At 40.1% G+C, this 27,626-nt stretch overlaps 2 protein-coding genes across 8 annotated transcripts in view; one reads left to right on the top strand and one right to left on the bottom strand.

Annotated features, from left to right (window-relative positions):
* Window positions 1–18,105, top strand: part of CENPU (centromere protein U) — a 40,289-nt gene extending 22,184 nt beyond the window's left edge. The window contains exons 8-13 of the mRNA XM_019422294.2: window positions 433–541; window positions 13,029–13,107; window positions 13,324–13,371; window positions 14,490–14,551; window positions 16,458–16,614; window positions 17,885–18,105. Coding sequence (XP_019277839.2) covers window positions 433–541; window positions 13,029–13,107; window positions 13,324–13,371; window positions 14,490–14,551; window positions 16,458–16,614; window positions 17,885–17,998 — 569 coding nt within the window. The 3' untranslated portion in view covers window positions 17,999–18,105. The remainder of the gene's footprint in view (window positions 1–432; window positions 542–13,028; window positions 13,108–13,323; window positions 13,372–14,489; window positions 14,552–16,457; window positions 16,615–17,884) is intronic.
* A 4,635-nt stretch (window positions 18,106–22,740) lies between these two features.
* The window catches only part of PRIMPOL (primase and DNA directed polymerase), a 53,283-nt gene continuing 48,397 nt past the window's right edge, over window positions 22,741–27,626 (bottom strand). For all 7 annotated transcript variants that reach the window (XM_053900840.1, XM_053900835.1, XM_053900839.1 and 4 more), the window contains 3 exons: window positions 26,907–26,989; window positions 26,780–26,826; window positions 22,741–24,002 (listed from right to left, as the gene is read on the bottom strand). In XM_053900840.1, coding sequence (XP_053756815.1) covers window positions 23,754–24,002; window positions 26,780–26,826; window positions 26,907–26,989 — 379 coding nt within the window. In that variant the 3' untranslated portion in view covers window positions 22,741–23,753. The remainder of the gene's footprint in view (window positions 24,003–26,779; window positions 26,827–26,906; window positions 26,990–27,626) is intronic.

The raw sequence follows: 27,626 nt of genomic DNA, 5'->3' as shown, positions 1-27,626 counted from the left end.
CTTAATGTCTTACAACACACGACTGAGACTAAATCACATCGAGTAACCGTTACGTGTGCTAGAAGTGGCCTATTAGGTAGATTAAAATTAAGGAATCACAGGTAACCAAAAAGAGCTCTATTACCAGTAGTGTTGGGTAACAACAGACTGTTGCATAAAAGGTACAACGAGGTAGTTAAGAGTCAGCAGTACTTCAGACTCTTTCAGTAGAAACAAGGAGACAGCAGTTAGAGTGACAGTGTAGACAGGATCTGTGAGACTCTGCACCAGGATAGGAAGTGAGTCATGCCTCCCCTTACGTGCCTCTTCAGCTGAAGCTATTTTTGGCCACTTGGTAGGACAGTTTTTTTTGTGTGGGGCTTTCAGGACCCTGGACCTAGAGCCAAAAGATTGATAATCAGTATATTAAATTGACTTATCTTCATATTCTAGATACGTCCGACTGCGTTCATATTTGGTGTCTAAAAGGAAAGAAAGCCAGTGATCTCATGGAATTAGATGTTGTTTTGTCTGCATTTGAGAAAACCATCCTAGAGTATAAGTAAGTCTTCTGATGTTGTGATACATGCACCTCATACGTTGTCCTTAAAGCACGACTCGTGCTTTTGTCAAAAGCATGGCTTTTGACACCTCGTATTTTCATCATCGCGTAGTTTTACATATATTTACATTTCCGTTATAATTTTTTCTTTAATCCTGTGAATTATTTAGTAGTATGTTTTTATACGCCCAAATACGTGACTTCTTTGTATTTATCTTACATCTGAAATATGTTGTGAGAAAATTTGGTGATATTTTTTGTAATTTTGAGGCTTTCTTCATGGCCTAGCACATAATCTGGGGACTCTAATTCATGGGTTCATGTAGACTCTCTAATTATTGGATCTGTGTAGAATCCATATTTTTCTTGATTCTTTTAATCAATTTATGCTATATATACTTAGAGACTATTTTGTTAGGACATCGTGTTTAAAATTGCTCTGACTTGGGGCGCCTGGGTGGCGCAGTCGGTTAAGCGTCCGACTTCAGCCAGGTCACGATCTTGCGGTCCGTGAGTTCGAGCCCCGCGTCAGGCTCTGGGCTGATGGCTCGGAGCCTGGAGCCTGTTTCCGATTCTGTGTCTCCCTCTCTCTCTCTGCCCCTCTCCCGTTCATGCTCTGTCTCTCTCTGTCCCAAAAATAAATAAAAAACGTTGAAAAAAAAATTTTTAAAAATAAAAAAAAAAAAATAAATAAAATAAAATAAAATTGCTCTGACTCATAGATGAAACATTTTATACTTCTCTAGTACCCTCTCCATTCCTAAAAACTTTATTTTTTTTTTTTTTGGCTTAAAATCTAGTTTATCTGATACTACTGTTGTGTCACTGGATTTCTTTTGCTGGCATTTGCCAGAATTTGCATAGCCTTTGTCTGACCCTAAAAAAATTTTAATAAGAAATATTAAGCTTTAAATCCAGTGTCTCTGTCTTTGTTGACTTCAATCCATTTACATGTATTATAATTATCAATACATTTAGAAGAATGTGTTGATATATTATTTTGATTTCTTAGATTTTTTTCTCCTTTTTGAGGTTTTTAATTCTAACTTTTGTTAAAAATAGAATTTTTAACTCCTCACTAATAAAAACTTTCACCTCTCCCTTCCCCTACCCAAAAATCCATCATATTTATAATACCTAGAGATTTTTAATTCTGGGGTAAGATATACAAACGTTTTCTGTTTCCGTTTTTAAGATAATAAACTTTATTAAGGTATTTATCTGATCACCTTTATTTCATATATTTCTTGTAACAACCTCTGGATATGTCTCTTAGTTAAGTGCTTCATCCAGCACTTTTAGGTGTGGCTCTTTATGTTGTAAGATTTCTAAATCCTTCTGATTATTTTGGTCGTGACTTTGAACTTGAAAGACTGTTTAGCTGGATATACTATTCTAGGTTCTAAATCATTTCCTTAAATACTCTGGAGTACTGTTCCTTCGTCTTCTAGTGTTGGTTTGGAAAATTTGGTGCTTGTCAAAGTCTTATTTATATGTGCTGCGTTCTTTCTCTCTATAAGCTTTTAGAATATTTGGTCTTTGATATTCTTAAATTTCACTATATGGGGCCTGACCTTTTGGATCTAAGGTTCTTCTTTTTTTAATTCCAAAATATATTTTTGTCCTCTATTCTATCCTGCCCTTTGCTTTTTCTAGATCTCCTCAATCCTGAAACTAGAAATTTGCTAACTTATTTCTGTGATATATCCATTATGCTATTTATCCCAGCTACTGAGTTCTTAAATTTAGCCCTGAGTTTTTAACTAACATTTCTATTTGGTTCTCTTTTATGTCTTACGTTGCTGCTGTCCTCTTTAGAATATTTATTAGGCTAAAGTCAAATTACTGAGTCATCTATTATGAGATACCTGCTTCTGTTACAATTTCTGATCTGATAGTTTGTTTTCTCTGACACAGTCGTGTTCCTCCAGTGCGTTATTCCCCAGCCTATGAGCTTATTTACCCCTGCCCCAGTCAGCTTCTTTGTCAGACAGTGTGTATAAGGGAAGACCGAGTCTTGATCCCTGGGTTCCTGGGAGTGCAAGGGATGGGGGTAGATGAGGCCTAGGTGGGAAGCCTCAGTCACTTATCCCCCAAAGTAACCTGTCAGGTCAGGACTTAGCCTTGCCCTCCAGACATAAGTAGTGTGAAGAGCAGATACGCTCCTTACACGATCATTTTCCAGCCCTGGGGGTTTGGTGGGGGAAGGCGGAGGAGGCAGCTGCCCAAACTTAGTCTCCTTGTTTCTCTCCAGGCCCCACAAGCACAGCCCAGCTTTGACTCTTGCAAGACGCAGACAGAGGTCTGATTGGCTGCAGCAGTTAGGGAAGCGCGGCTTGTGAGAATCATGCGGGGGAAGAAGCAGGAGCCAACCTTGACAGCTCCTTTCCTGCCCTGGGTCACAGCCACCACACATTCTAAACACCTCTTCCTCTCACCTCGGGGATTTTCACAGCTCAACCCATTTTGAGAGGGGATTTTCGCTCTGGGGTTCTCATGGGGTTGATCTCAGGGAAAGGAGCCAGCCTGTCATGCTAACTCATCATTATCATTGTAGGAATTATCTGTTTTACTCTTCTGTACTTACTGTATGTGTTAAAGCCAGTTTGCTGTTAAAATTGGTACAGAAGGTCTCTTACCATACCCAAGACCATCTTGACTGTGTTACCCTTTTCCCATTCATACGTCTCTTCTAAAGGAAGAAGAGACTTACTATAGATTTCTGATGTTGTGGCAAAATGGCAGTATCTTGAATTTTAGCATAATATATTTTTGATGTAATTAATGATTTAGGGGGGCGCCTGGGTGGCTCAGCTGGTTAAGCTTCTGACTTCGACTCAGGTCATGATCTCATAGTTTGTGAGTTCAAGCCCCACACCGGGTTCTCTGCTATCAGCATGGAGCCCCTTCAGATCCTTGGTCTCCCTCTCTCTCTGCCCACCTCCCTCCCCCCCCCTGCTTGTTTTTTCTCTCCACCTCAAAACATGAACTTAAAAAAAAATGATTTAGGGGTGCCTGGGTGGCTCAGTCAGTTGAGCATCCGATTCTTGATGTCGGCTCAGGTCGTGATCCCAGGGTCATGGGATCGAGCCCAGCATTGGGCTCCATGCTGAACTTGGAGCCTGCCAAGATTCTCTCTCTCTCCCTCTGCCCCTCCCCACCCCACTCAAAAGAAAAAAAAATTTAGAAGAGGTATAGTATTTTTGTTAGACTTTTTTTTTTTGTTAAATAGGCTCCATGCCCAACATGGCCTTGAACTCATGACTCTGAGATCAAGAGTCAGATGCTCCACCAGCTGAGCCAGCTAGGCACCCCGTAGACTTTTAAAATGATAAAATACCCTTGTGTTTCTGTCATACCCAGTGATTCTGGTAGAATCACTGATCTTGTTTTATTTTCCTGATATAAAGTATTCTCGACCACGTGAAAAGTTGTGTTTTCTCAGAATCAAGTTAACTATTTGAGGGTCTTCTATTTTTAATACTCATCTGGAACTCACACATGAATAGTTTGTTAAAAGACTTACTGATTGATTGTAAGCAGTTTGCCAATGTACATATACCTAGGGAAGTATGCCATGAAATGCAAACATTACAAACTTAGGCTATTCTATAACTGATTCAATTAGTAATTTGTAGCGAAGTGACCAGATTTTTAGGGCACTAGAATTTGAAAGAGCTGTGTCCGACTCTTGTACGTAGACCATCACCATTTTCAATGGTACAGTCTACCAATTTATCAACATTATAAGCCATATGCAGAAAGGCCTAACCGGTTTTCCTAATTTTTTATGTTTTTAACATCTTAAAATCATGATTTCATATTTATATTAGAAATACTTTTTTTTTTAAAGCTGGAGCTGATGTATTTTTTTAATTATAAAATTTATCATCTTAACCATTTTTAAGTGTATAAATTCAGTAGTGTTAAGTATATTCATATTGTCGTGCAACAAATATCCAGAGCTTTTTCCTCTTGCAAAACTACCCAGTAAACAATTTCCCATTTCCCCGTCTCTGCAGCCCCTAGCAACCTACTTACTGTTTCTATGCGTAACTACTTTTGATACCTCACTAGTGGAATCACACGGTATTTTTCTTTTTGTGACCAGTTGATTTCACGTGGCCTCATGTTCTCAAAGCTTATCCATATTGTAGCACATAACAGGATTTCCTTTTTTAGGGCTGACTAATCTTTTATCGTATGAATATAGCACACTTTTCTTTATCCATTCATCCACCTGCCTCTTGACTGTTTGAATAATGCTAAAATGAACATGGGTGTGCAAATGTCTCTTTAAGATCCTGTTTGCAGTTCCTTTGGATCCGTCCCCAGAAGTGGGGATTGCTGGGCCATAGGGTTTATACTTTTTGAGGAAGCTCCTTCCTGTTTACCGTCATAGCTGCACTGTTTTACAGTCGCATCCACGGTGCACAGTGTTCCAGTTTCTCTGCCTTCTCACCAATACATGTCATCTCTTTTACTTATGGTGGCCATTCTGATGTATGTGAGGTGACAGCTCACTCTGGTTTTGACTTGCATTTCCCCGATGATTTGTCTTGCATTTCACCTTTTTATTTTATTTTATTTTATTTTATTTTATTTTACTTTATTTATTTATTTATTTATTTTTTCAGTCTATGAAATTTATTGTCAAATTGGTTTCCATACAACACCCAGTGCTCATCCCAAAAGGTGCCCTCCTCAATACCCATCACCCACCCTCCCCGCCCTCCCACCCCCCATCAACCCTCAGTTTGTTCTCAGTTTTTAAGAGTCTCTTATGCTTTGGCTGTCTCCCACTCTAACCTCTTTTTTTTTTTTCTTCCTTCCCCTCCCCCATGGGTTTCTGTTAAGTTTCTCAGGATCCACATAAGAGTGAAACCATATGGTATCTGTCTTTCTCTGTATGGCTTATTTCACTTAGCATCACACTCTCCAGTTCCATCCACGTTGCTACAAAGGGCCATATTTCATTCTTTCTCATTGCCACGTAGTATTCCATTGTGTATATAAACCACAATGTCTTTATCCATTCATCAGTTGATGGACATTTAGGCTCTTTCCATAATTTGGCTATTGTTGAGAGTGCTGCTATAAACATTGGGGTACAAGTGCCCCTATGCATCAGTACTCCTGTATTCCTTGGGTAAATTCCTAGCAGTGCTATTGCTGGGTCATAGGGTAGGTCTATTTTTAATTTTCTGAGGAACCTCCACACTGCTTTCCAGAGCAGCTGCACCAATTTGCATTCCCACCAATAGTGCAAGAGGGTTCCCGTTTCTCCACATCCTCTCCAGCATCTATAGGCTCCTGATTTGTTCATTTTGGCCACTCTGACTGGCGTGAGGTGATATCTGAGTGTGGTTTTGATGTGTATTTCCCTGATAAGGAGCGACGTTGAACATCTTTTCATGTGCCTGTTGGCCATCCGGATGTCTTCTTTAGAGAAGTGTCTATTCATGTTTTCTGCCCATTTCTTCACTGGGTTATTTGTTTTTCGGGTGTGGGGTTTGGTGAGCTCTTTATAGATTTTGCATACTAGCCCTTTGTCCCATATGTCATTTGCAAATATCTTTTCCCATTCCGTTGGTTGCCTTTTCGTTTTGTTGGTTGTTTCCTTTGCTGTGCAGAAGCTTTTTATCTTCATAAGGTCCCAGTAATTCATTTTTGCTTTTAATTCCCTTGCCTTTGGGGATGTGTCGAGTAAGAGATTGCTACGGCTGAGGTCAGAGAGGTCTTTTCCTGCTTTCTCCTCTAGGGTTTTGATGGTTTCCTGTCTCACATTCAGGTCCTTTATCCATTTTCACCTTTTTATATGCTTGTTGGCCATGTATATACTCTTTTTTTTTTTTTTTTTTGAAAAGTGTTCAGATCCTCTGCCCTTTTTAAAATTTGAGTTATTTTGGTGTTGAGTTGTAGGAGTTCTTTATATATTCTGGATATTACCCCTTATCAGACATACGGTTTGAAAATATTGTTTGTGATTCCTTGGGTTACCTTTATACTCTGTTGATTGTTTCCTTTGCCACATAGAAGTTTTGAAGTTTGATGTCGCATTTTGTCTATTCTTGCTTTTGTTGCCTGTGGCTTTGGTATTGTATCCAAGAAATCCAAGGCTAATGTCATAAAGTTTTTCCCCTGTGTTTTCTCAGCTGTTTTGTAGTTTCAAATCTTACATTTAGGTCTTTAATCCATTTTAAGTTAACTTTTGTACAAGGTAAGGGTCCATCTTCATTCTTTTGGATGTGGATATCCAGTTTTCCCAGCACCATTTGTTGAAGAGATTTTTCTTTCCCCATTGGGTAGCCTTGGCATCCTTGTTGAAAATTATGTGACCATATATGTGAGGGTTTATCATTGAGTTTTCTCTTCTCTTTCATTGGTCTGTATGTCTGTCTTTATGCCAGTACTGTAATGTTTAGATTACAGTAGCTTTGTGATGTTTTGTACTTAGGAAGTGTGAGGCCTTCAGCACTGGTTTTCTTTCTCAAGATTGTTTTGGCTGCTTGGTGTCCTTTGATATTATGTATGAAGTTTAGGATTTTTTTTTCTATTTCTGCAAAAAATGCCATTGGGAATTTGGTAATTATTGCATTGAGTCTATAGTTTGCTTTGGGTAGTATGGACATTTTAATAGTATTAAAATTAAATCTTCCAGTCCATGAACATAGGAGGTCTTTCTCTTTATTTGTATCTCCAGTTTCTTTTAACAATGTTTTATAGTTTTTAGTGTATAAATACCTTACCTCCTTAAGTTTGTTTGTAAGTATTTTATTCTTTTTGATGCTATTGTAAATGGGATTGTTTTCTTAATTACCTTTTTGGATTGTTCATTGTTGATACATAGCAATGCAACTGTTCTTTGTTGATTTTTGTATCCTGCAATCCTGCTGAATTTGTTTATTCTAACAGTGTGTGTGTGTGTGTGTGTGTAATCTTCAGGATTTTCTACATATAAAATTATGTCCTCTGTGAACAGAGATCATTTTACTTCTTCCTTTCCGATTTGGATGCATTTATTTCTTCTTCTTACCTAATTGCTTTGGCTAGCATTCTCAGTCCTGTGTTGAATAGAAATGGCAAGAGAGGCATCTCCATTTTGTTCCTGATCTGAGAGCAGTAACTTTTAACTTTTCACCACTGAATATGATGTTAGCTGTAGGCTTTTAATATATGGCCTTTATTACATCGATGTGATTTCCTTCTATTCCTAGTTTGCTGAGAGTTTTTATCATGAAAGGTGTTGAATTTTGTCAAATGCTCTTTCTGTATCAATTGAGATGAGCATGAGGCTTTTGTCCTTCATTCTGTTATTGTGTTATGTTGATTGTATTTCATTTGTTGAACTATCCTTGCATTCCAGGCATAAATACCACTTTCTTGTGATGTATAATCACTTAAGTGTGTTATTGAATTCCCTTTACTAGTATTATGTTGGGGAGTTTTGCATCCATAATCAAGGATATTGCTTTCTAGTTTTCTTTTCCTGTAGTATCTTTGTCTGATTTTGGTAGCAAGGTGATGCCAGCCTCATAAAATAAGTTTGTAAGTGTTTCCCCCCTCTTAAAGTTTTTGGAAGAGTTTGAGAAAGATTAATGTTCATTCTTCAAATATTTGGTAGAATTCTTCAGTGAAGTCATCTGGTTTGTGGGCCTTAAATTGGAGGATTTTGATTAGTGATTCAGTCTCCTTACTAGCTATAGGTTTGAACATACTTTTTATTGCTTCTTGATTCAGTCTTTGTGGGTTTTATGTTCTTAGAAGTTTATGCATTCCTTCATGGTTACCTAATTGGTGGGCTTATAATTGTTCATAGTAGTCTCTTATGATCTTTTTTATTTCTGTAGCGTCAGTTGTAATGCCTCCCCTTTCATTTTTTGCATCTTTTCCCTTTTGTATTAGTCTAAGGATTTGTCAGTTTTATTGATCTTTTAAAAAAACTCTTAGTTTCATTAATTTTTTTCCTATTTTTCATTTCATTTATTTTTGCTGTAATCTTTACTGTTCTGTCTTATGCTGTTGTTTAGTTTGATCTTCCTTTTCTAGTTCCTTGAGGTGTAAAGTTAGGTTGTTGACTTGAGATATTTCTTCTTATTTAATGTAGGTATTTACTGCTATCAGCTTCTCTTTTAGTACTTCCTTGGCTGCATCCCGTAAGTGTTGGTGCATTATGTTTTTGTCTTCATTTGTTCCAAGATATTTTCCAATTTCCCTTGTATTTCTTGTTTGAATGATTCGTTGGTTCAAGACTATGTTGTTTAATTTCCACATATTTGTGAGTTTTCCAGTTTTCCTTTTGTTGTTGATTTCTAGTTTTATTCCACGGTGGTCTGAGAAGATACTTGGTATGATTTCAATCATATTAAATTGGTTCAGACTTATTTCATCATCTAACATGATCTGTCTTGGAGAATATTCTGTGTGCCTATCAGAAGAATGTATATTCTGTTCTTACTGGGTGGAATGTTCTATGTAGGTTTGTTGGATCCATTTGGTTTATAGTGTTGTTCAAATCTTGTTTCCTTATTGAGCTTCTGTTTGATCTGTTATTGAAAGTGAAGTATTGAAATCACCTACTATTACTGTTACTGCCTATTTTCCCTTTCAGTTCTGTTAACTCATATATGTGGGTGCTCCAGTGTTGGGTGCATATATATTTATAACTTTTCTATATTCCTGGTGAATTGACACTTTTATCATTATATCATCTCCTTCTTCTGTGACTTTTTTTTGACTAAAAGTATAATTTGTCCAATATAAGTATGGTCACCACCATTCTCTTTTTGTTATCATTGGATGGAATATCTTTTCCATATTCAGCCTGTGTATTTCCTTATACCTAACTAGAATCTTTTATAGACAGCATATAGTTGGATCCTTTTTTTAAAATCCAGTCAGCCACTCAGTGGCTTTTGATTGGGGGACTCCTGGTAGTGATTGACTTATTTTACTACTAAATTTTGTTTTCTCTAAGTCTTATAGTTATTTTGTCTCTTTTCCTCTCTTATAGCCTTCCTTTGTGTTTTGTTGATTTCTTTTTTGTAGTGATGTGCCTTGATTCTCCTATTTTCTTCTGTGCTCCTGTCGAGTGTGTGTGTGTGTGTGCGCGCACGCGTGTGCACACACCAAACGGGAATGGCACAAATCATCTTATAGCAGTCTGCTTTAAAATGGTAACAACTTAGGTATGCCTGGGTGGCTCAGTCAGTTAAGTATCCGACTCTTGATTTCAGCTCAGGTCTTGATCTCGTGGTTGTGAGTTCAAGCCCTGCATTGGGCTCTGCACTGAGCATGAAGTCTACTTAAAATAAATGAATTCGTTAATGAAAGAAAGAAAGAATAAAAACTTAACCTCAATCACCTAAAAAACTCCACTTCTTTATGTCTCCCTCCCCCACCATATGGGGATAACACTTTGTTACTGATGTTGCAGGTTTCACCTTCTTACATATTTTTTTAAGTTTTTATGTATTTATCTTGAAAGAGACAGAGACAGTGTAAGTAGGGGAGGGGAAAAGAGAGAGGGAGAGAGAGAATCCCAAGCAGGGTCCACACTATCAGTGCAGAGCCTGATGCGGGACTCAAACTCACAAAACCATGAGATTACGACCTGAGCAGAAATCAAGAGTCGGACGCTTAACCAACTGAGCCACCCAGGTGCCCCTCACCTTCTTAGAGTTTTAACCATTGACACAGTTTCATGTTATTTTTATGCTTATAGCTTTTAAAATCTATCAGTATGAAGAGTGATTTATGCATCACTATCCAGTATTATGGGGTTCTGTATCCATCTGTATATATACCTTTAGCAGACCTTTCTATTTTCATATGCCTGTGTGTTACTGTATTGTGCCCTTTTGTTTAAACTTGAAAGGTTCCCCTTAGTAATTCTTACGAGGCAGTTCTAGTGATGATGAACCCACTCAGCCTTTGTTTAGCTGGAAAGTCTTTACTTCTCCTTAATTGTTGAAGTACAGTTCTGCCAGGTACGGTATTCTTGTTGGCACTTCTCCTTCAGTGCTTTGTAGGTACCGTGCCACCTTCTGTTCTTCAGTGTCTCTGCTGAGAAATCCATTGGTGGTGTTGTGGGAGCTCCCTTGTACACGACAAGGTGCTTTTGTCTTGCTACTTTCAAGATTCTGTTTTTGCCTTTGAATTTTGACAGTTTGAATATAATGTGTGTCAGTGTGGGCCCCTTTGGGTTCCTCTTAGGTGGGGGCTTTTTGAGCTTTCTGAATTTGGGTGTCCATTTTCATCCTCAGATTTGCTAAGTTTGGGGCCATTCTTCAAATAAGTTCTCTGCTTCCCATAATGCACATTTTGGTGTGTTGAATGTTTTCTGTAAATCCCACATGCTTTTTTCCATTTTATTCTTTTTTCTTTTTGTTCTTCTGATTGATAATTTCAAATGACTCATCCACAAGTTTCCCATTTCTTCCCTCAGCCTGATCAAATCTGCTGTGAACACGCCTAGTGAATTTTTCAATTCAGTTATCTTATTCAGTTCCAGAACTTGTTTGGTTCTTTTTATAGGTTCTCTTGGTTGATACTCTCATGCATCATTTTCCCGATTTAGTTTATTCACATGTGTTCTCTTGTAGCACATTGAACTTCACTAAGGTGATCATTTTTTAGTTCTTTGTTAGCAAATTCATAGATCTCCACTTCTTTCTTTAGGTTCTGTTTCTGGGGATTTTTCCCCCCACTTATTTGGGTTATGTTTTCTTGTTTCTTCTAGTGCCTTGTTATTTTTTGCTGTGTTGTGTACATTTAAAAAGCAGCCACCTCTCCTGGTCTTTACATACCGGCTTTGTACAGGCTTTGTACCTTCACCAGTCAGCCTGGGCAGTCCCTCAGTTCTGGTGGTCCCTCAGTCCTTTCTGAGAGATGTATCTTTGGGCTTGTGCATGTGATTTGCCAACTGGAGAGATTTGCTTCTTTCTTTCTTAGGAATCTGTAATCTCCGAAGACTAGAGCTCTCTGCAACAGGCTGCTGAGCTCTTTTTTGGTCTCTGTGACCAAAGGCATCCAAACTATTTCGGTTCCCACCATTGTCATACTTCAGGTGACACAGAAACCATTCCAAATGATGGATAACGTTCTTGCTCTTCTCTTCCCCCCCCCCCCCCCCCCCGCAACCAAAAGGGAAGGCATGAGCTGGGCCATTTTTCCTGATCCCCTGTCCGCAGCATTGCCAGTTCTGTCGCTGTAGAAAGCCATTGGACTTTGTTCTCCACGGCAGTCAGGCATCTGAAGTATGCTGGTTCCGTTAGCGTTCCAAATCAGGCGAGGTGGAAAGGGGTCCCTTGGGCAGCCCCCCGAAAAGCCATGACATTGGACATACGTTGCACTCTTCTCTTTCTTTCCCAAGGGAGAAACCACGCACGGAGCTTCTTGGCTCAACCAAGCTGTGCTGGCTTGGGAGAAGGGCTGTTGAAGTTGATAGGAGACAGCTTTTCTCACCTGTTTCAGTATGACTGTTCTTGACTTAGAACTTGCCTGCGACTTAATTGGTTTCTGAAATTGTCACAAGGCTTTTTTGGCCATATATAGTTATTAAGTTGGTTTCCCTGTGGGGGAGTCTGGTGTGGGGGGCTTCCTATTCCACTATCTTGCCGATGTTACTAGACATACCTTTTAACAGTCTTGATGAGAACTTCTACAGAGATCTATATTCAGACATACGGGCCTTCTCTTGTGTGGCGCTTAGCTCGGTCCCCTTCTTCTGAGGGACTTTGCCTCCTCATGGATTTCCCCCAAGAAAGAAACCATTTTGTAACGACCTGTCCCTCATACCAGGTATTTATTACTTCCGGCGGAAAGCACACACTCACACTCCAGTATCCTTCTGCGCCGAGGCAGCGTCGGGGCTTAGCTGCTGTCCTGCTGCCGCATAGCACTGTGGCTCTGCCGTTCGGCCATGAGCGCGCCGAACTGGGAGACTCGGAGGCTTTTGTCCTGATGATGGACCGGAACCACTTTGTGTGGGTGAGCTTTGTAAGTGTTTGAGGGACCAGACTTGTGGCTACCAGTCCGGCTGGCTTCTTGCCGCCTGTTGGCTAGTCCGGACGTGTGACACGATTATCCCTCTGGTTGTCAGCGGGCAGGGAGGGGCTGGCTTGCCGGTCATCCGATGACCACACTATTGGCAGGACAGTAAAGGGTGAACACGGGCCGTGAGCCTTTCCTGCGTCTCACGCCTTCACCTGTGGGCGTGGCCCGTATCCGGAAGTTCAGGTAACCATGTCCCTGAAGGTTTAGGGGAACATATTTGCTGTTCTTTCTCTTTTGTTGAGACTCTGTCCGGTATTTTTTTTTCTTTTTTTAGCCTGAGAAAAGGCTGCACGCTAGCCAGGCCGTCTTCTTCGGAACGGTATATGCCAAATCGTGGTTTGTTGATGTGCTAAGCAAATGAAACACACCTTTCAAAATCCTTTGTATGATACCTAGTGTGATCCTTTTTTTTTTTTTTTTCCTGCTGTAGACAAAAAGTAGAATCTAAAATCTGTAAGGAAGCCATCAAAAAATTTCATGCTCATATGGAAGAAGAACTCCTCAAATTGGTAAGCTCACAGACCATAAGTTTGTCGGTCTGAATTGTTTTTGCCAGTCGCGGGGCAGCATACAGTTAGTTATCTAAGAAAAGATTGCAGTATGGTAAAGAACTCACTCGAACTATTCGTGTTTCACATGTGGTCTTTAAATGTGATATCTGGTAAGTTAATAAACAGTTTAATTTTGGAAAACACACAAATATGTATTTTTTTTCTTTTGTGCAGCTTAAAGACATCCAGACGTCGAAAACCCTGAAAAGGAAGAACACAAAGGTATATCCCTCGTGTGATTAGAAGCACACGGTCATATAGAATTCTAGCATGTGCAGGGTTAAGAAAAGCCGTGACTCGTTCGATTTTATGAGCTTCAGTTTGTAGATGTTTTTTTTAGTCAGGCTTGTATCGGGTTGATCTTGTGGTTGGGTCCTACTAATGCGTGCTAAGGGATGGGGATCCTAACTTGCCTAAAATGGCCATCAAGCCCAAAATGACACTTACAAGGTATTAAGTTGTTACTAGTTATTAAGTATTAAGTAATATATATGTATTGCTTTTGTGGCTGTCAAAGAAGTAAAACCTTATGGAATAAAGAACTGTCCCATGTCCCACGTAGAGGGACAGCCTGGGAAGAATACAGCATTAAGGGTTAGGCGACCTCCGTTCTCATCCTGGTTCTGCTGTTTTGATGTCGTACCACCTTCTTGCAAACTCTAGCACTAGGTGTGTGAGGGGAAGCAAGCCCATGAACACCAGTGTGCGGTTGGACCAGATGACCTCTGAGCTCTAAGCCTGCAGGAATCCAGGACTGAAGAGCAGCCCCCCTCTACATTTCTAATAGAAATAGACTTGAAATGTATATTCATTTCAGTGATTACAAGCCTTTGTTGGGTTTTTTCCCTCAGTTTTATTTTCTTATCGGTCAATTCCACATGGCTTTCAAGCCCCTGGGAATGGTCCAGCCGTGGATCTGGTAGTCACTAAAGGTGATGGCTGAGATAATAAAATTTGTTCTATGGAAGTATTCTTTCTTAGATACAGGTTGTATGAGGACACTCTCCTGCTTCAGTATTTCCCTAGTGTACCCAGATAAAATCCAGACTCCTTACCCAGTAGCTCACAGGGTAGTAAGATCTGGCCCCCACTTCCTCCTCAGAGTTGTCCTGGGGTAGATACCCTATTTCCCAGAGTTCCCTGTTCTTTTTCTCCATTGCACATGACAGGTTGTAGTTACCTGCTCTTCATATGTAATGTCTGTCTTCCCCTTAGACCGAAGCTCCGCGAGGGGGAGGATGCAGTCTCTTTCCCACTGTTTTTCTAGACTCTGGTACAGTGTACATAGCGGTGCTCAAACACTGAGGGAGTTATTTTAACAAATTATTGTATTACTTTAGATTATTTCAGATATTGAGAAGAAAAGGCAGCGTTTGCTCGAACTCCAGGATGAACTGCTCCGGTAAGATAATGTCAGACTCCTCTGAGAACTTAGCTGCAAGGATTGAATCACAGTACATCACGTGGGGCTGTGAAAATCTGCCGTATTACCTTGAAATCCCAGGTTTTCTTTGTGCCCGGAAGCTCAGTGAAGGTAGGTTGTGTGGCTGAGTAGAAGCTTTTAGCAAAGAAGAGTTCAGCCTTCATCTGTCTGCTATCAGCTCTCTCAACTCCAGCCCGAGAGGTGGCCCAGTTACAGATGAAGCGCATGGACTTTGGCACGAGACTGCCTGGGTTCGAATCCAGGGTCTGCCACTTACTGGCTGTGCAACCTCCCGGTGCCTCAGCGCCTCCTTGGTAAACGAGCACAATACCTGCCCCTCCCGGGGTGTTGAGAGAATTCGGTGAATAAATACACACCACGCGCCTCGCAGTGGCCGGCATTCAGTAAGTGCTGCGTAAGTGTTAACGGCTTGTGTTCGTGTTCTTGTTGGCGTAGCCCTCCTGTGAACCCGTCCCCACGTGTGGGGCCGGGAACACAGTCGGGGCTGTCCCCATGTGTGGCTACGAAGCCTGGGGTTTGCTGCCGCCGACAGTCAACCAGCTCGTAGTTGTGGGTGGTCTTCTGTGCGACGGGACCGTCGTGTGAGCTGAGGGCTGTGGGAGAGCAGTGGCCAGAGAAGCAGATCTCCTCTCTGCTCTTTGTAGGCGTTTTAAAATAGGGCGAGAAAGTGTTATTATCGGAAAAGATGGCCTACAATTATAGTACCAAGTTTTAAAGGAGAGAATGCCAGAAGTCTAGGAGAGGGTGGGATTGGGTGTCCAGCTCACTGTTCTCCAGTCCAGTCTGTGGGCAGGTGCTGGCCCTTGGCGGAACGTCTGCTCACTCAGGCCCAAAGAAAATAGCACCTGTGTGTGCCGCTCACTGTCTGAAATGCTTTATGTATTAGCTCCTTATCGTGGTCCTGGGAGCTGGGTTATTATGGCAGGATAGTGAGAATCAGACCTCTTACAGACCAGCGCCTCTGGTTCCTTTTCTAGATACAATTCTAGAAGTCGAAAAGTATGTCTTGAGAAGGCATAGAAACGTGCAGTGTATCATTATTCTAACTTCACGTGTGGAAAACCCCAAGGCCGAGGGAGGTAACCTACCCCCAGTCCCACCCCCAGGAAGTCGGGGCCAGGATCTCATGGGTACAGACTGCCTCCGCACCCCGCCCTCCTGCCCCAGCCAGCTTGCCCACAGTGCTGCATTTGTTCAGCACACACCACTGTGAAAAAGTAACTCTAATATCCTTCTAGAAAAATCCTTTTATCTTTGAGAGAATAAAAAATCGGCAGCCTCCTCCCCCGCCTTTATTTGTCCATAAAATCCAAGTTACCGTTTTTACTTTCCAGGGTAAGAAAGAAGACACTGAAAGATATAGTGGTTTACCTATACATTTTCCATCCAGGCACTTGGATGATTTTTCCACTGGTTTTATTGGATATTGGAAAACGGACAAGGCTGTGATGAGGGGAAGGGGCGAAGGAAAGGCCTTTTTCCCTGCCGTTGCTGTTGACCCGCGCGGCCTCTCTCCTCCCACCTGAGGCTATGACTTGTTAACCAAATTGTATTAATTCATTGGTTCCCAACAATATGACTGGACGGGTTTTAGGATCTAGAAGACCTCTTCGTCTGTGGATGTCATTTCTAATTCTTCATCGTGTACTGTGTTTCAGAGTTTTGTCTGTATTTTAAATTGAAATCTAGACTCTGTCCCACATTCGTAATTTCAGAACTGAAGATACCTGTCAAGATCTAGCCCCCCCTCACAGCATGGTCTTACCTCGCTCTGTCTACCTGCGTCCTCAGTCTCCTACACCCTGGGCTGTTACACTTCATGACGTGCCATTCATACGTGGGGAAATATTTTCTGTTGTTGTAGGTTAGAGCCACAGATGAAACAACTACAAATAAAATACGTCGAGCTTGAGGAGAGAAAATCTTCCCTTAGGAATGCAGCGTGTTTCTTATCTAACTTAAAACAGCTTCATCGAGATTATTCAGATACTCGAGAGAAAGAACCACATGTAAAAGAAACGGTAACATCGATTTTTATTTTTCACTGTGATTGAGAAGAGAGGGCATTTGCCTGTTGAGGATTAGCAGCTCTGAGGAGAAAGGTGGATGCAACATTACAGTCGGCCTGCAGAGCAGCAGTAGACTTCACTTCTAAATTGAGGTTTTTTTACACCAATCTAAAAGCCTTAAGCTTTTTTGTGTATTAGATACGGACATGGAATGCTTTTCAATTTCTGTTTTCTGTGCCCACACACACTTGGCCCAAAGCTTGCTTGGAGTTGGGGATTTGGTTACTAACTTGGAGACATCCTGAGACACTGAATTTGAGCATAACTGGTGAAAACAGATGTGGCAACTGTACTTGGCTTGGAACACGAGTGTACTAACCTGTCCTGTGTTTGTCCCGCGGGCCTTCTGTACTCTTGCAGCATCTGTCTCCCTTTAGGGAAAGTAGGTATTTGGGTTTGTGTCCTACTTCTTTTCCTAAACCAGAAATCTAACACCAAATGTTAGTTCTTCCCTCTCTCGCCTCCCTGAGAGCAGGCGCCCCATGGTAGCTTGAACACAGCAGGCTCTCAAATATCTGTGAAATTGAATTCCCCAGTAATAGGGTATGTGGTAGTCTAGAAACAACTGCATTATTAGGTGGGTGGTAGCAATCGTCTGATGGCTTTTCTGCTCAAAGCTGCTCTTTTCATTACTAAGAAAAACCCCTTGAAAACGTGATTTTAAACAAACTGTCATAAGTGTGACAGACTGAAGAGGACTTTAGTCACTCATCCTTAGATACAAGTTACAACATGGAGCCTGGCTTAGTCATTTCAAAATCACGAGTTTATGTTGGGTTGTCTAATTTTGTCTTCAGTTTTTCTACGTGATTAATTTTTCCCTCGTGAACTTTCATGGGCCTGGTATTTTCATTCCATTAGTTCTTCCAGGAAAAGTCCATCTGCCTTATAGTTTTCTGGGTTTAAAACCGGCATGAGATCAAGCAGACTTGCCCAAACCCAGTCTCAATCTGTACCAGGAAGTGATTTTGTTGTACATGATTTAGATGCCACAGTTCTTGGAACTTTTTCCGGGATGAGATCAGCCTAAAACTTTCTAGAGAGGGGTCCCTTGTAACCTTACTAATTATGCCCTAAGGAAAAGGATTAAACCTTTTCCTGATCATAATGGTCCTAGTTTGAAAAATGAAAGTAGTGGAAAGCTCTATTCAGCAAGGAGCTGTATAACAGACAGGGTTATAAAAGTTTGTTATACTTAATCCAAATAATTTGCTTTCGACAGTATGATTCATCCAGCCTTCCAGCTCTGTTAGTTCAGGCAAGAACCCTTTTAGGAGCTGAGACCCATCTGCAAAACATCAACCATCAATTAGAGAAGCTCCTTGACCGGAAATGAAGCCAGCCGACTAAAACATGCCGAATAGAAGGATCAGTCAGTCCCCTGCTGCAGCCTGTGGTCTTCCGATCCATACTTTTGTAAATAAAAACTCCCTGAAAAGTTAACTTGTCTACTTGTTTGGGCTGGTTTGTCACCAAAATGTAGTACTTTGTTCATGGTCCTTTAATTTGACTGCATTAAGTGGCAACAGTGTGATTAGTTGACTTAAAACGTTGACACCTGATCAGAGGCGGACAGAAAGCTCTGCCCTGAGTAGCACAGGGAGGTGTTCTAAGACGGGCGCCGAAGACCCTGAACTCCCCTCCTCTGCTGGCCACGCGGAGTCTGCACCTACATAGAGAGCAGCTCCTCCTGCACCACTGAGGACTGATGGAACAGCTTCTGCACGATGCTAGAGGGACACCTTCCCCACCCCCAAGTGCTGGCCGGCAGCAGGGAGGAATAGCACTGAGGCCTACATGCACGCTCGCCAGTCCTGGGGCACAGCAAAAAAAAAACCCAAAACATCGATTTAAAGGACAAATGGACTGTAAGCAAAGGAAACGCATTTATTAAGCTTAACACATCCACCAAGCTGCTGAAGAACTGCTAAAACTCCCCGGGGCCGAAGGGCTGATGGGCACCATTGTTTACTTTCCCTTCCACCTTGACGGCCAGACAGGAGCCGGGCCCTGGCACTCCACTCTTCTGAGGACTGGCCCAGTGAGCCCGGGGCCTCCAGCCCACAGCGGTTCCAGGGCAGGCCTGCACCTGCCCCAGCCGCCCCACCGGCACCGCCTCGGCACCACGTGCAACCGGACCCCCTCAGCCTGGGGCCACTCCGGCCCCAGCCATCTCCCTGGAGAACACGGACACCCTGGCCTGTGCCTACTGCCGCAGTCCTGCCAGGGCACAGGGCACCCCGGGGCCGCCCAGCCAGCCTCAGCTGTCCCGCCAAGAACTCTAAGTGACTATCGTTTGGAAATAGACTGCTGTAGGGGCACCTGGATGGCTCAGTCGGTTAAACATCCAGACTTCAGCTCAGGGCATGATCTCGCGGTTCGTGAGTTCAAGCCCTGCCGCGAGATCATGACCTGCATCCCATCTGAGCTGTCAGCACGGAGCCTGCTTCAGATCCCGTGTCTGCCTCCCTCTCTGCCCCTCCCCTGCTCGCGCTCTCTCTCACAAAAATAAACATTAAAAAAACTTTCAAATAGACTGCTATATATGTAGATCAATACATACAAACCTCACGATAACCACAAACCAAAAACCTCTAAGACAGCGAAAAGAACCTAAACACTAAAGAAAACCATCAAACCACAAGGGAAGAGACAAAGAGAAAGTACAGAGAAGCACAAAAACAACCAGAAAACAATTAACAAAATGGCAATAAGTACATACCTATTGATAATTAAAAGTGAATGGACTAATGCTCCAGTCATAAGACACAGTGTAGCTAAATGGATCAAGGAAGTGACCCATGTATGTGCTGCCTATACTTCAGACCTAAACACAAAGTGAAGGGATGGAAAAAGATATTCCATGCAAAGGGAATGAAAAGTGATACTTCTATTAACTAAAATGGACTTTATAACAAAAGATAAGGGCATTACATTATGACTCAGGGTCAATACAAGAAGAGGATATATAACATTTATAAACATCTATGTACCCAACCCAGAAGCACCTAAACACATAAAGCAAATGTTAACAAAGGGAGAAATTGACAATATAATAATAGTATGGGACTTTAATACCCCCACTTAAACTAATGGATTGAACAGAAAGACAAAACCAATAAGGAAACATTGGCCTTACCACATTAAACCAGATGGACTTAATATATACAGAACATTTCATTGCAAAACTATAGAATACACATTCTTTTCAAGTGCACATGGAGTATTCCCCAAGAAATAAATCAGGGAAACAAATCCTATTAACCATATTCTCTGATTACAACAGTATAAAACTAGAAACCAGTTACAAGAAGAAAACTTGAAAAAATACAAACACAGAGCATAAACAGCATGCTACTGAACAATACAGAAATCAAAGGAAATTAAAAAATACCATGGGACAATAAAAATGGAAACAACTTTCCAAAAATCTGGGACACAACAAAAGCAGTTCTAAGAGGGAATTTCATACGGATACAGGCCCACCTCAAGAAACAAAACTCCCAAGTCATCGAACTTTATACCTAAAGGAACTAGAAAAAGACCAAGCAAAGCCCAAAGTTAGCAGAAGGAAGGAAATAATAAAGAGCAGAGGGAAAAATAAATGAAATAGAGACTAAACCAACAACAACAACAAAAACAATTAAAAAAGATCAGTGAAAGTGAAGCTGGTTTTTTTAAAAGATAAAAATTAATAAATCTCTAGCCAGACTCATTAAGAAAAAGAAAGGGCTCAAATGAATAAAGTCAGAAATGGAAGAGGAGAGGGTACAACTGACATCACGGAAATTCAAAGGCTCATGAGATTACTATGAATAATTATACACCAACAAATTGGACAACCTACAAGTGGATAAATTCCTAGAACACACAATCTTCTAAGACTGAATCACTAAGAAATAGAAAATCTGAATATATCAATTACAAGTAATGAAACAATCAGTAATTTAACTCCTCCCCCCCAAAAAGTCCCAAGACCAAGTGGCTTCACAGGTGAATTCTACCAAACATTTAAAGAAGTAGTACCTGTTCTTCTCAAATTGTTCCAAAAACTTGAAGGAATGCTTCCAAATTCATTTTACGAGGCCAGCATAAACTGAGGACCAAAACGAAAGACACCATTAAAAAAAAAAAAGTTATAGGCCAATTTACCTCATGAACATAGATACAAAAGTCTTCAACAAAATATCAAGCCAAATGTAATAATATATTAAAAGGACCTTTACTAATGATCAAGTGGGTTTTATTCTCGTGATGCAAGGATGGTTCATCTGCAAATCAACATGATACACCACGTTAACAAAAGACAAAAATCAAATGATTATTTCAATGGATGCAGAAAAAGCATTTGACAAAATTTGACATCCTCAACATACTTCAAGGAACGTATCTCAACATAATAAAGGCTATATATAACAAACCCACAGCAAACATCATATTCGAGAGTGAAATGCGAAAAGCTTTTTTCCTCTAAGATCAGGAACAACACAAGGATGCCCACTCTCACCTTTTACTCAACATAGTATTAGAATCCTAGCCACAGCAGTTAGGCATGAAAAAGAAATACAAGGCATCCAAGTTGGAAAGGAAGAAGTAAAATGGTCACTATTTGCAGATGACCTAATACTACATAAAGAAAACCCTCAAGACTCCACCAAAGAAACTATTTGAATAAATGAATTCAGTAGAGTTGCGGGATACAAAATTAAGTTTCTGTGCACTAATATTAAGCTATCAGAAATTAAGAAAACAATCCCATTTACAATTGCATCAAATAGAATAAAATACCTGGAAATAAATTTAAGGTGAAAGACCTATAAGACTCTATGAAACACTGATGAAAGAAATTGAAGAGGACACAAATAAATGTAAGGATACCCTTGATCATGGACTAGAAGAAGTAATATTGTTAAAATGGCCATACTACCCAAAGCCATCTACATATTCAATACAATCCCTGTCAACATGCCAATGGCATTTTCACAGAACTAAAATAAGAATCCTAAAATTAGTATGGAACCGTAAAAAACCTTCAATAGTCAAAGCAGTCTTGAGAAGGAAGAACAAAGCTGAAAGGGTCCTGTTCCCTGATTTCAAACTGTACTATAAAAGCTGCAGTAATCAAAACAGTATGGTAATTGCACAGAAACAGAGACAGATCAATGAAATAGCTCAGAAAAAGACCCATTCACAGCTGCTGTGGCCTCTTCTTTAGTTCAGAAGGGGAACATAAGGGAGAGTGAGATAGGAAGAAAATATAGGCTATTCAATTAATGTGGTCCATCAATCTATGACAGACGAGGCAACAATATACTACTGGAGAAAGACGGTCTCTTCAATAAATGGTGCTGGGAAAACTGGACAGCTACATGCAAGAGAATGAAGCTAGACCACTATCTTACACCATGTAGAAAAATTCAAAATGGATTAAAGACCTGAACATAAGATGTGAAATCATAAAACTCCCAGAAGAAAACACTGGCAGTTGGCCCTGTGACATCAGCCTTATGAATATTTTTGAACTAGTCTCTTTAGGCAAGGGCAACAGAAGCTTTGAAATAAACAAGTAGGATTATATCAAACTCAAACAACAAAATGAAAAGGCAACCTACTGAAATGGAGAAAATATCTGCAAGTCATATATCTTACAATAAGGGATTGATATCCAAAACATATGAAAAAAAAAAAAACAAAAAACCTACACAACTTAATATAACAATTTTTTTTGAACAGGCAAGGAATTTGAATAAACATTTTTCCAAAGCAGATATGCACATACACAACAGACACATGAAAAGATGGCACAACAGCACACTAGTCCTTAGAGAAATGCAAATCAAAACCACAATGGGTATTACTTCAGACCCATCAGATTGCTATTATGAAAAAGGATAAACAGCAAGTGTTGGTGAGGATGTAGAGAAAAGGAAACCCTCATGCACTGTTAGTGGGAATGTAAGTTGGGGCAGCCACCGTGGAAAACGGTACGGAGGTTCCTCAAAAAATTAAAAACAGAAATAGCATGTGATACAATCATTCCACTTCTGGGTATTTACCTGAAGAAAATGAAAACACTAATTCAAAAGAATGTATGTACCTACGTTTATCGAAGCATTATTTATAACAGCTAAGACATGGAAGCAACCTAAGTGTCCACCGATAGATGAATAAAGAAAATGAGGTACACACACATGTACACACACACACGCATGCACACTGAAATATCACTCAGCCATAAAAAAGAATAAAAACTTGCCATTTGTAACAACATGGATGGAACTAGAGTCTATTATGCTAAGTGAAATAAGTCAGACAAAATTCCATATGATTTCACTTTCACGTGGGATCTAAAAATAAAGCAGAACAGACGCACAGATACAAGAAATTGTTGGTTACCAGAAGGAGGGGTGAAGACGACTAAGAGCTACAAACGTCCAGTTACAAAATAAGTCATGAGGGGGGTGCTTGGTTGGGTCAGTTGGTTGAGTATCTGACTCTTGAGATTTCATCTCAGGTCATGACCTCCCGGTTCATGGGATCGAGTCCCACACTGGGCTCTGTGCCGACAGCATGGAGCCTGCTTGGGATTCTCTCTCTCTCTTCCCCTCCCAGACTGACTCACTCTCTCTCAAAATAAATAAACTTAAAAAGTCATGAGGATGTGATGTGCAGTACAGAGAATAGAATCAATAATATCGTACTAACTTTGTGTGATAACAGATGGTAACTAGACTTATCATGGGGATCATTTTGTAATGTATAAAGATATCAAATCACTATAATATACACCTGGGTATACTGTAGGTCAATGATACCTCAATTTAAAAAAATTTTTTAATAAGAGTTTTAACATAAATAAACATGCAAAATTAAGCTGATATGAACATATACCAACTCTGGTCAGTTACGATTTCAAAGCTAATTTTCAATAAAACTGGCTTACTTCAGTAAAAAACAAATGAGAAGCAGAGTGATAAAACTTAGTTGATACAGACGGTTTTAATAAAAAGTTACTATAACTTAATATATTTATGTTACTAAACCACCTTCAGGCAAAATTACAGCCTACTTATATACCAGTCCAGAGTTAATTACTCTTGCAATACTTGCAAAATTAGTTCATCAGGAATTTCATCCACTCCACTATAATAACTGAGAAGACCATTCTCTGCAGCTTCTGCTAATTCAGCATCTTCGGTAGCTTCCAAAAAATAAGCATCCTCAATGCCATTATCCCAGTCAGCATCGGAAGCTACACCTTTTGACAACGTACTAGATGGTGGTTTATGAGGATTCTCGGTTTCACTGTTCATTGTTTCAGTCGCTGTGAACTCTTCTTCCTTTAGTTCAAAGGGGGAAAATAAGGGAGAGGGAGATAGGAAGAAAGTACAGGCGATTCAATGAGAATATGTGGTGATTTCACTAAACAGTCGATCTATGTTAAAGTACTAAGTACAAAACCAGTTCTTGAACAGATACTAAAATAAATATGCTGGATGATATGGTCTTCAATACAGTCACCATGGGAATGAGTTCATTAATTCAAATGTTGCTGCCACTGTAACTCAGACACTTAACACTCTAAATTTGGAAACGCCCACGATTCCTCTGGTACATTCTTTTCAGTATCCACAGATGGGATTGGAACAATCGTAGATGGAGTTTTTTAAAAAGCAGACAGTGTAGCTCAAGCCAAATTAGAAAATACACCTGCTATCTTAAAAGATTTAAAAGACTTGTTATCCTATTTATAAAGAATTTTAAGAATTAAGAACATGAATTTAAAAAACTGCTATAAATAGTTGAGACAATTGTCAAGATAGGGCTATACAGATTTGTGTATTAGATAACAGTATTGTTATGTACATTTTCTGAGTTTTAAAATTTTACCATATTTAAGAGTATCCTTATTCTCTAGTAATATACTTAAATGAAGATACAGGGTTTTTGGTTTTTGGTTTTTTTAAGATATAGGGTTTTGATGGCTGCAACTTCAAGAGATCTGTTGTGGACTGTTACCCCAAATTCATAAATTGAAATCCAAACCCCCAATATCATGGTATTAGGAGGGAGGCCTTTGGGAAGTGATTAAGCACGAGGGTGCAGCCCTTATGACTGGGATTAGAAACCTTACAAAAGGGACCCCAGAGAGCTCTTTCATCCCTCTGACATGCGAGGACTTGTCACAGACTCTGAGTCTGGAGTTCTCTCTTGTCCAGCAAGAGAGCAGATGCAGAATTGAATACGAGAGAAGCTAATGTCCAGGAGGAGAAAGAGCCCCGAGTAAGGGACCTAGCTCCGTATTTATTAGGATTAGAAGGCTCACGTATGTGATAGACATGCAGAAAGAAACAATAATGCAGTAACCATTAACTCCTGTGTGAGACAAAAGGGGTTTTTGAAGATGTGTGGGGTTAGGGTCAAGACAAATCAAAATCTGGACACCGAGCAGACAGCTGTTTACTGCAGGTGCCAGGCACCACATGTGTTTATCTTAACTTTTCTAGGGGCTAAGACAGACAGAGCATGCTACCTCAGGGTTAACAAGGTGTTTTTCTCAATAATTAGCCCTGGGTGCTTTCACCCTGTGGCAGCTTTCCACCTCTACCTGTTCTCCTATGCTTTCGTCCTGTGGAAGCGGCTTTGTGCCCTAAGCCTTGTTAACTAGTGGTGCAAGCTCAGAGAATTTTTAAACTTATCCCCCACAAGGATTCAGCGAGAAGGTGGCTCTCCATAACCCAGGAAGCCAACCAGACACCAAATCCGCCAGGGCCTTGACCTTAGACTTCCAGGCCTCCAGAACTGTGAGAAATAAACTTCTGTTGCCGATAAGCCATCCAGTCAGGGACACCTGGGTGGCTCAGCTGGCTAAGTGTCCAACTCTTGTTTTCAGCTCAGGTCACGATCTCACGGTTTTGTGAGTTCGAGCCCCACGTCGGGCTCTGCTGAGAGCGCAGAGCCTGCTAGGGATTCTCTTTCTCTCTGCCCCTCCCCCACTTGCACTCTCTCTCAAAAATAAGTAAAAACTAAACAACAACAAAAAAAAGCCACCCAGCCTGTGGTATTCTTTATAGTAGCCTAAAATGACTAAGACAAAATTCATCAAAAATGTGTATGCGTACAGTAGAGGGAGAAACACAAATGTAACCAATATTAACAAAGGGCAACTCTAGGTGAAGAGAGTGTGTTGTCCTTGTACAACATTTCTATAGGACAGTTACCAACACTCGGTAACAGAAATACAAATAGTAAATCTGAAAGAAGTTCAGCTTCCTTAAGACTGTAAGAAATGTAAACAAAAACAACTGAAATACCACTTTTGGCCAAATAGGTTGGTAAAGGTCAAAGGTAAAAATAAACAATGTTGGCAAAGGTGTAAACAGGTGCTCTCTTAAATTGTGAAGCCTAATTTTGTATCATTTTTATTGGTACCAACTGGTAATACATACTACTGAAAACATTTGTGATAGCTGAAGTAGGAAAAAAAGGCTCTAACATAGTACGCATACTATGACTTTAAAAATATACACGGGAGCACCATAAATAGAAATTTCTGGAAGACCTATGCCAAAGCACTTACATCTGTTATCTCTGAGTGGTCAAATTATATGTGAGGAGGGGTTTTTCCCCTTTGGCTTTTCATGTATTTTCTAATTTTTTCTCAGAGTGAATGTGAATTATTTGGGCAAATAAAGGTTTTTAACAGGAAAACGTTAATTTGGCAATCTAGCAATATCTACCAAAATTAAAAATGTATACACTCTTTGACATAATTTACTTCCAGAAATTCTCCCTACAGAAAGAGTTGTTTAAAGAAACACAGAGATGAGTATTTTGGTACACTTTGTAAAACGAAACACGAGAAACTCGTTAACTGTCCGGGAGTGGTTGACTAGGTATCTATACAATTTCTTCCGCGGCAGTGACGGTGAGGTGCATCCTACCAGGTACGTGCTCACAAGGCACAATCACTACGGCACGCTCCTAAGTGAAAACTAAGTACTGCAGAGTGTGTTTAAAAGCTATGTGGACACGTCTGAACACTACTAACAGCTCATGGATACTGTTGTACCAAGAACTGATTACTAATGAGAAAGAAACTAAAACCTGCACTTACCTCCTTGAGCAGAAACAGGAGACCAACTTCAGCAGGTAATGGAAAACCTGAACAAGACAAAGAGTAAAACTGTTTTATATAGACCTCCTATTTTCACTTGGTATAAATATAAAAATTAACAACTCACAGTCCGATTTGAAGTTTTCTGCTTTACATACAGGGTCATGACATTTTTGATACCAAACTTCATTTTTCAGATCAACCAAAATCCTTTATATTGAAAAAAATAGAAAGGAAAAAGAGTTACAACTTGATTCCCAGACTGGATGGAAAACAAAATTCATCTACATGCTGCTTACCAGAGATGTGCCTAACTAAGACTTAAAGATGCAGACAAGGTAAAAAGTAGAAGCATTGAAATAAATATACACCACCCAAAAGAAAACTGTGGTTGTCAAAGATAGCACACAAGATGGACTTTAGGGGAAAAATATACGTATATCTATATACATATAGATACATATGCGATATACATATGGATATGTATAGACATATCTATACGTATATCATATATGTGCATATGTATATACATATCTATACGTATATCTATAGACAAAAGTTCTTCCAGGAAGACCTAATTCTCAACCTGTACCCACCAAATAAAAAAACTTCAAAAATGCATAAGCAAAACTGATGGAACTCCAAGGATAAACAAATCTCCCACAAATCGAGATTTTAAAAAACATTCTTTTAGTATTTGATACAAATAGGCACAAAAAATTCAGAAAGGATATAGAAAATTTGAATGACATAAATTAAAAAACAATTACCAAGTTTGATGTAATAGGCATACATGAATATTGTTTCAGATAGTTGGAAGTTCTTTACAATCACATATAGAACAATT

The sequence above is a fragment of the Panthera pardus genome, unplaced genomic scaffold (assembly GCF_024362965.1).
Source record: "Panthera pardus isolate Hobbes unplaced genomic scaffold, ASM2436296v1 HiC_scaffold_13, whole genome shotgun sequence".
NCBI classification, from domain to species: domain Eukaryota; kingdom Metazoa; phylum Chordata; class Mammalia; order Carnivora; family Felidae; genus Panthera; species Panthera pardus.
Note: the sequence above shows the minus strand (reverse complement) of the source record. Positions and strands in the feature narration are given on the sequence as shown.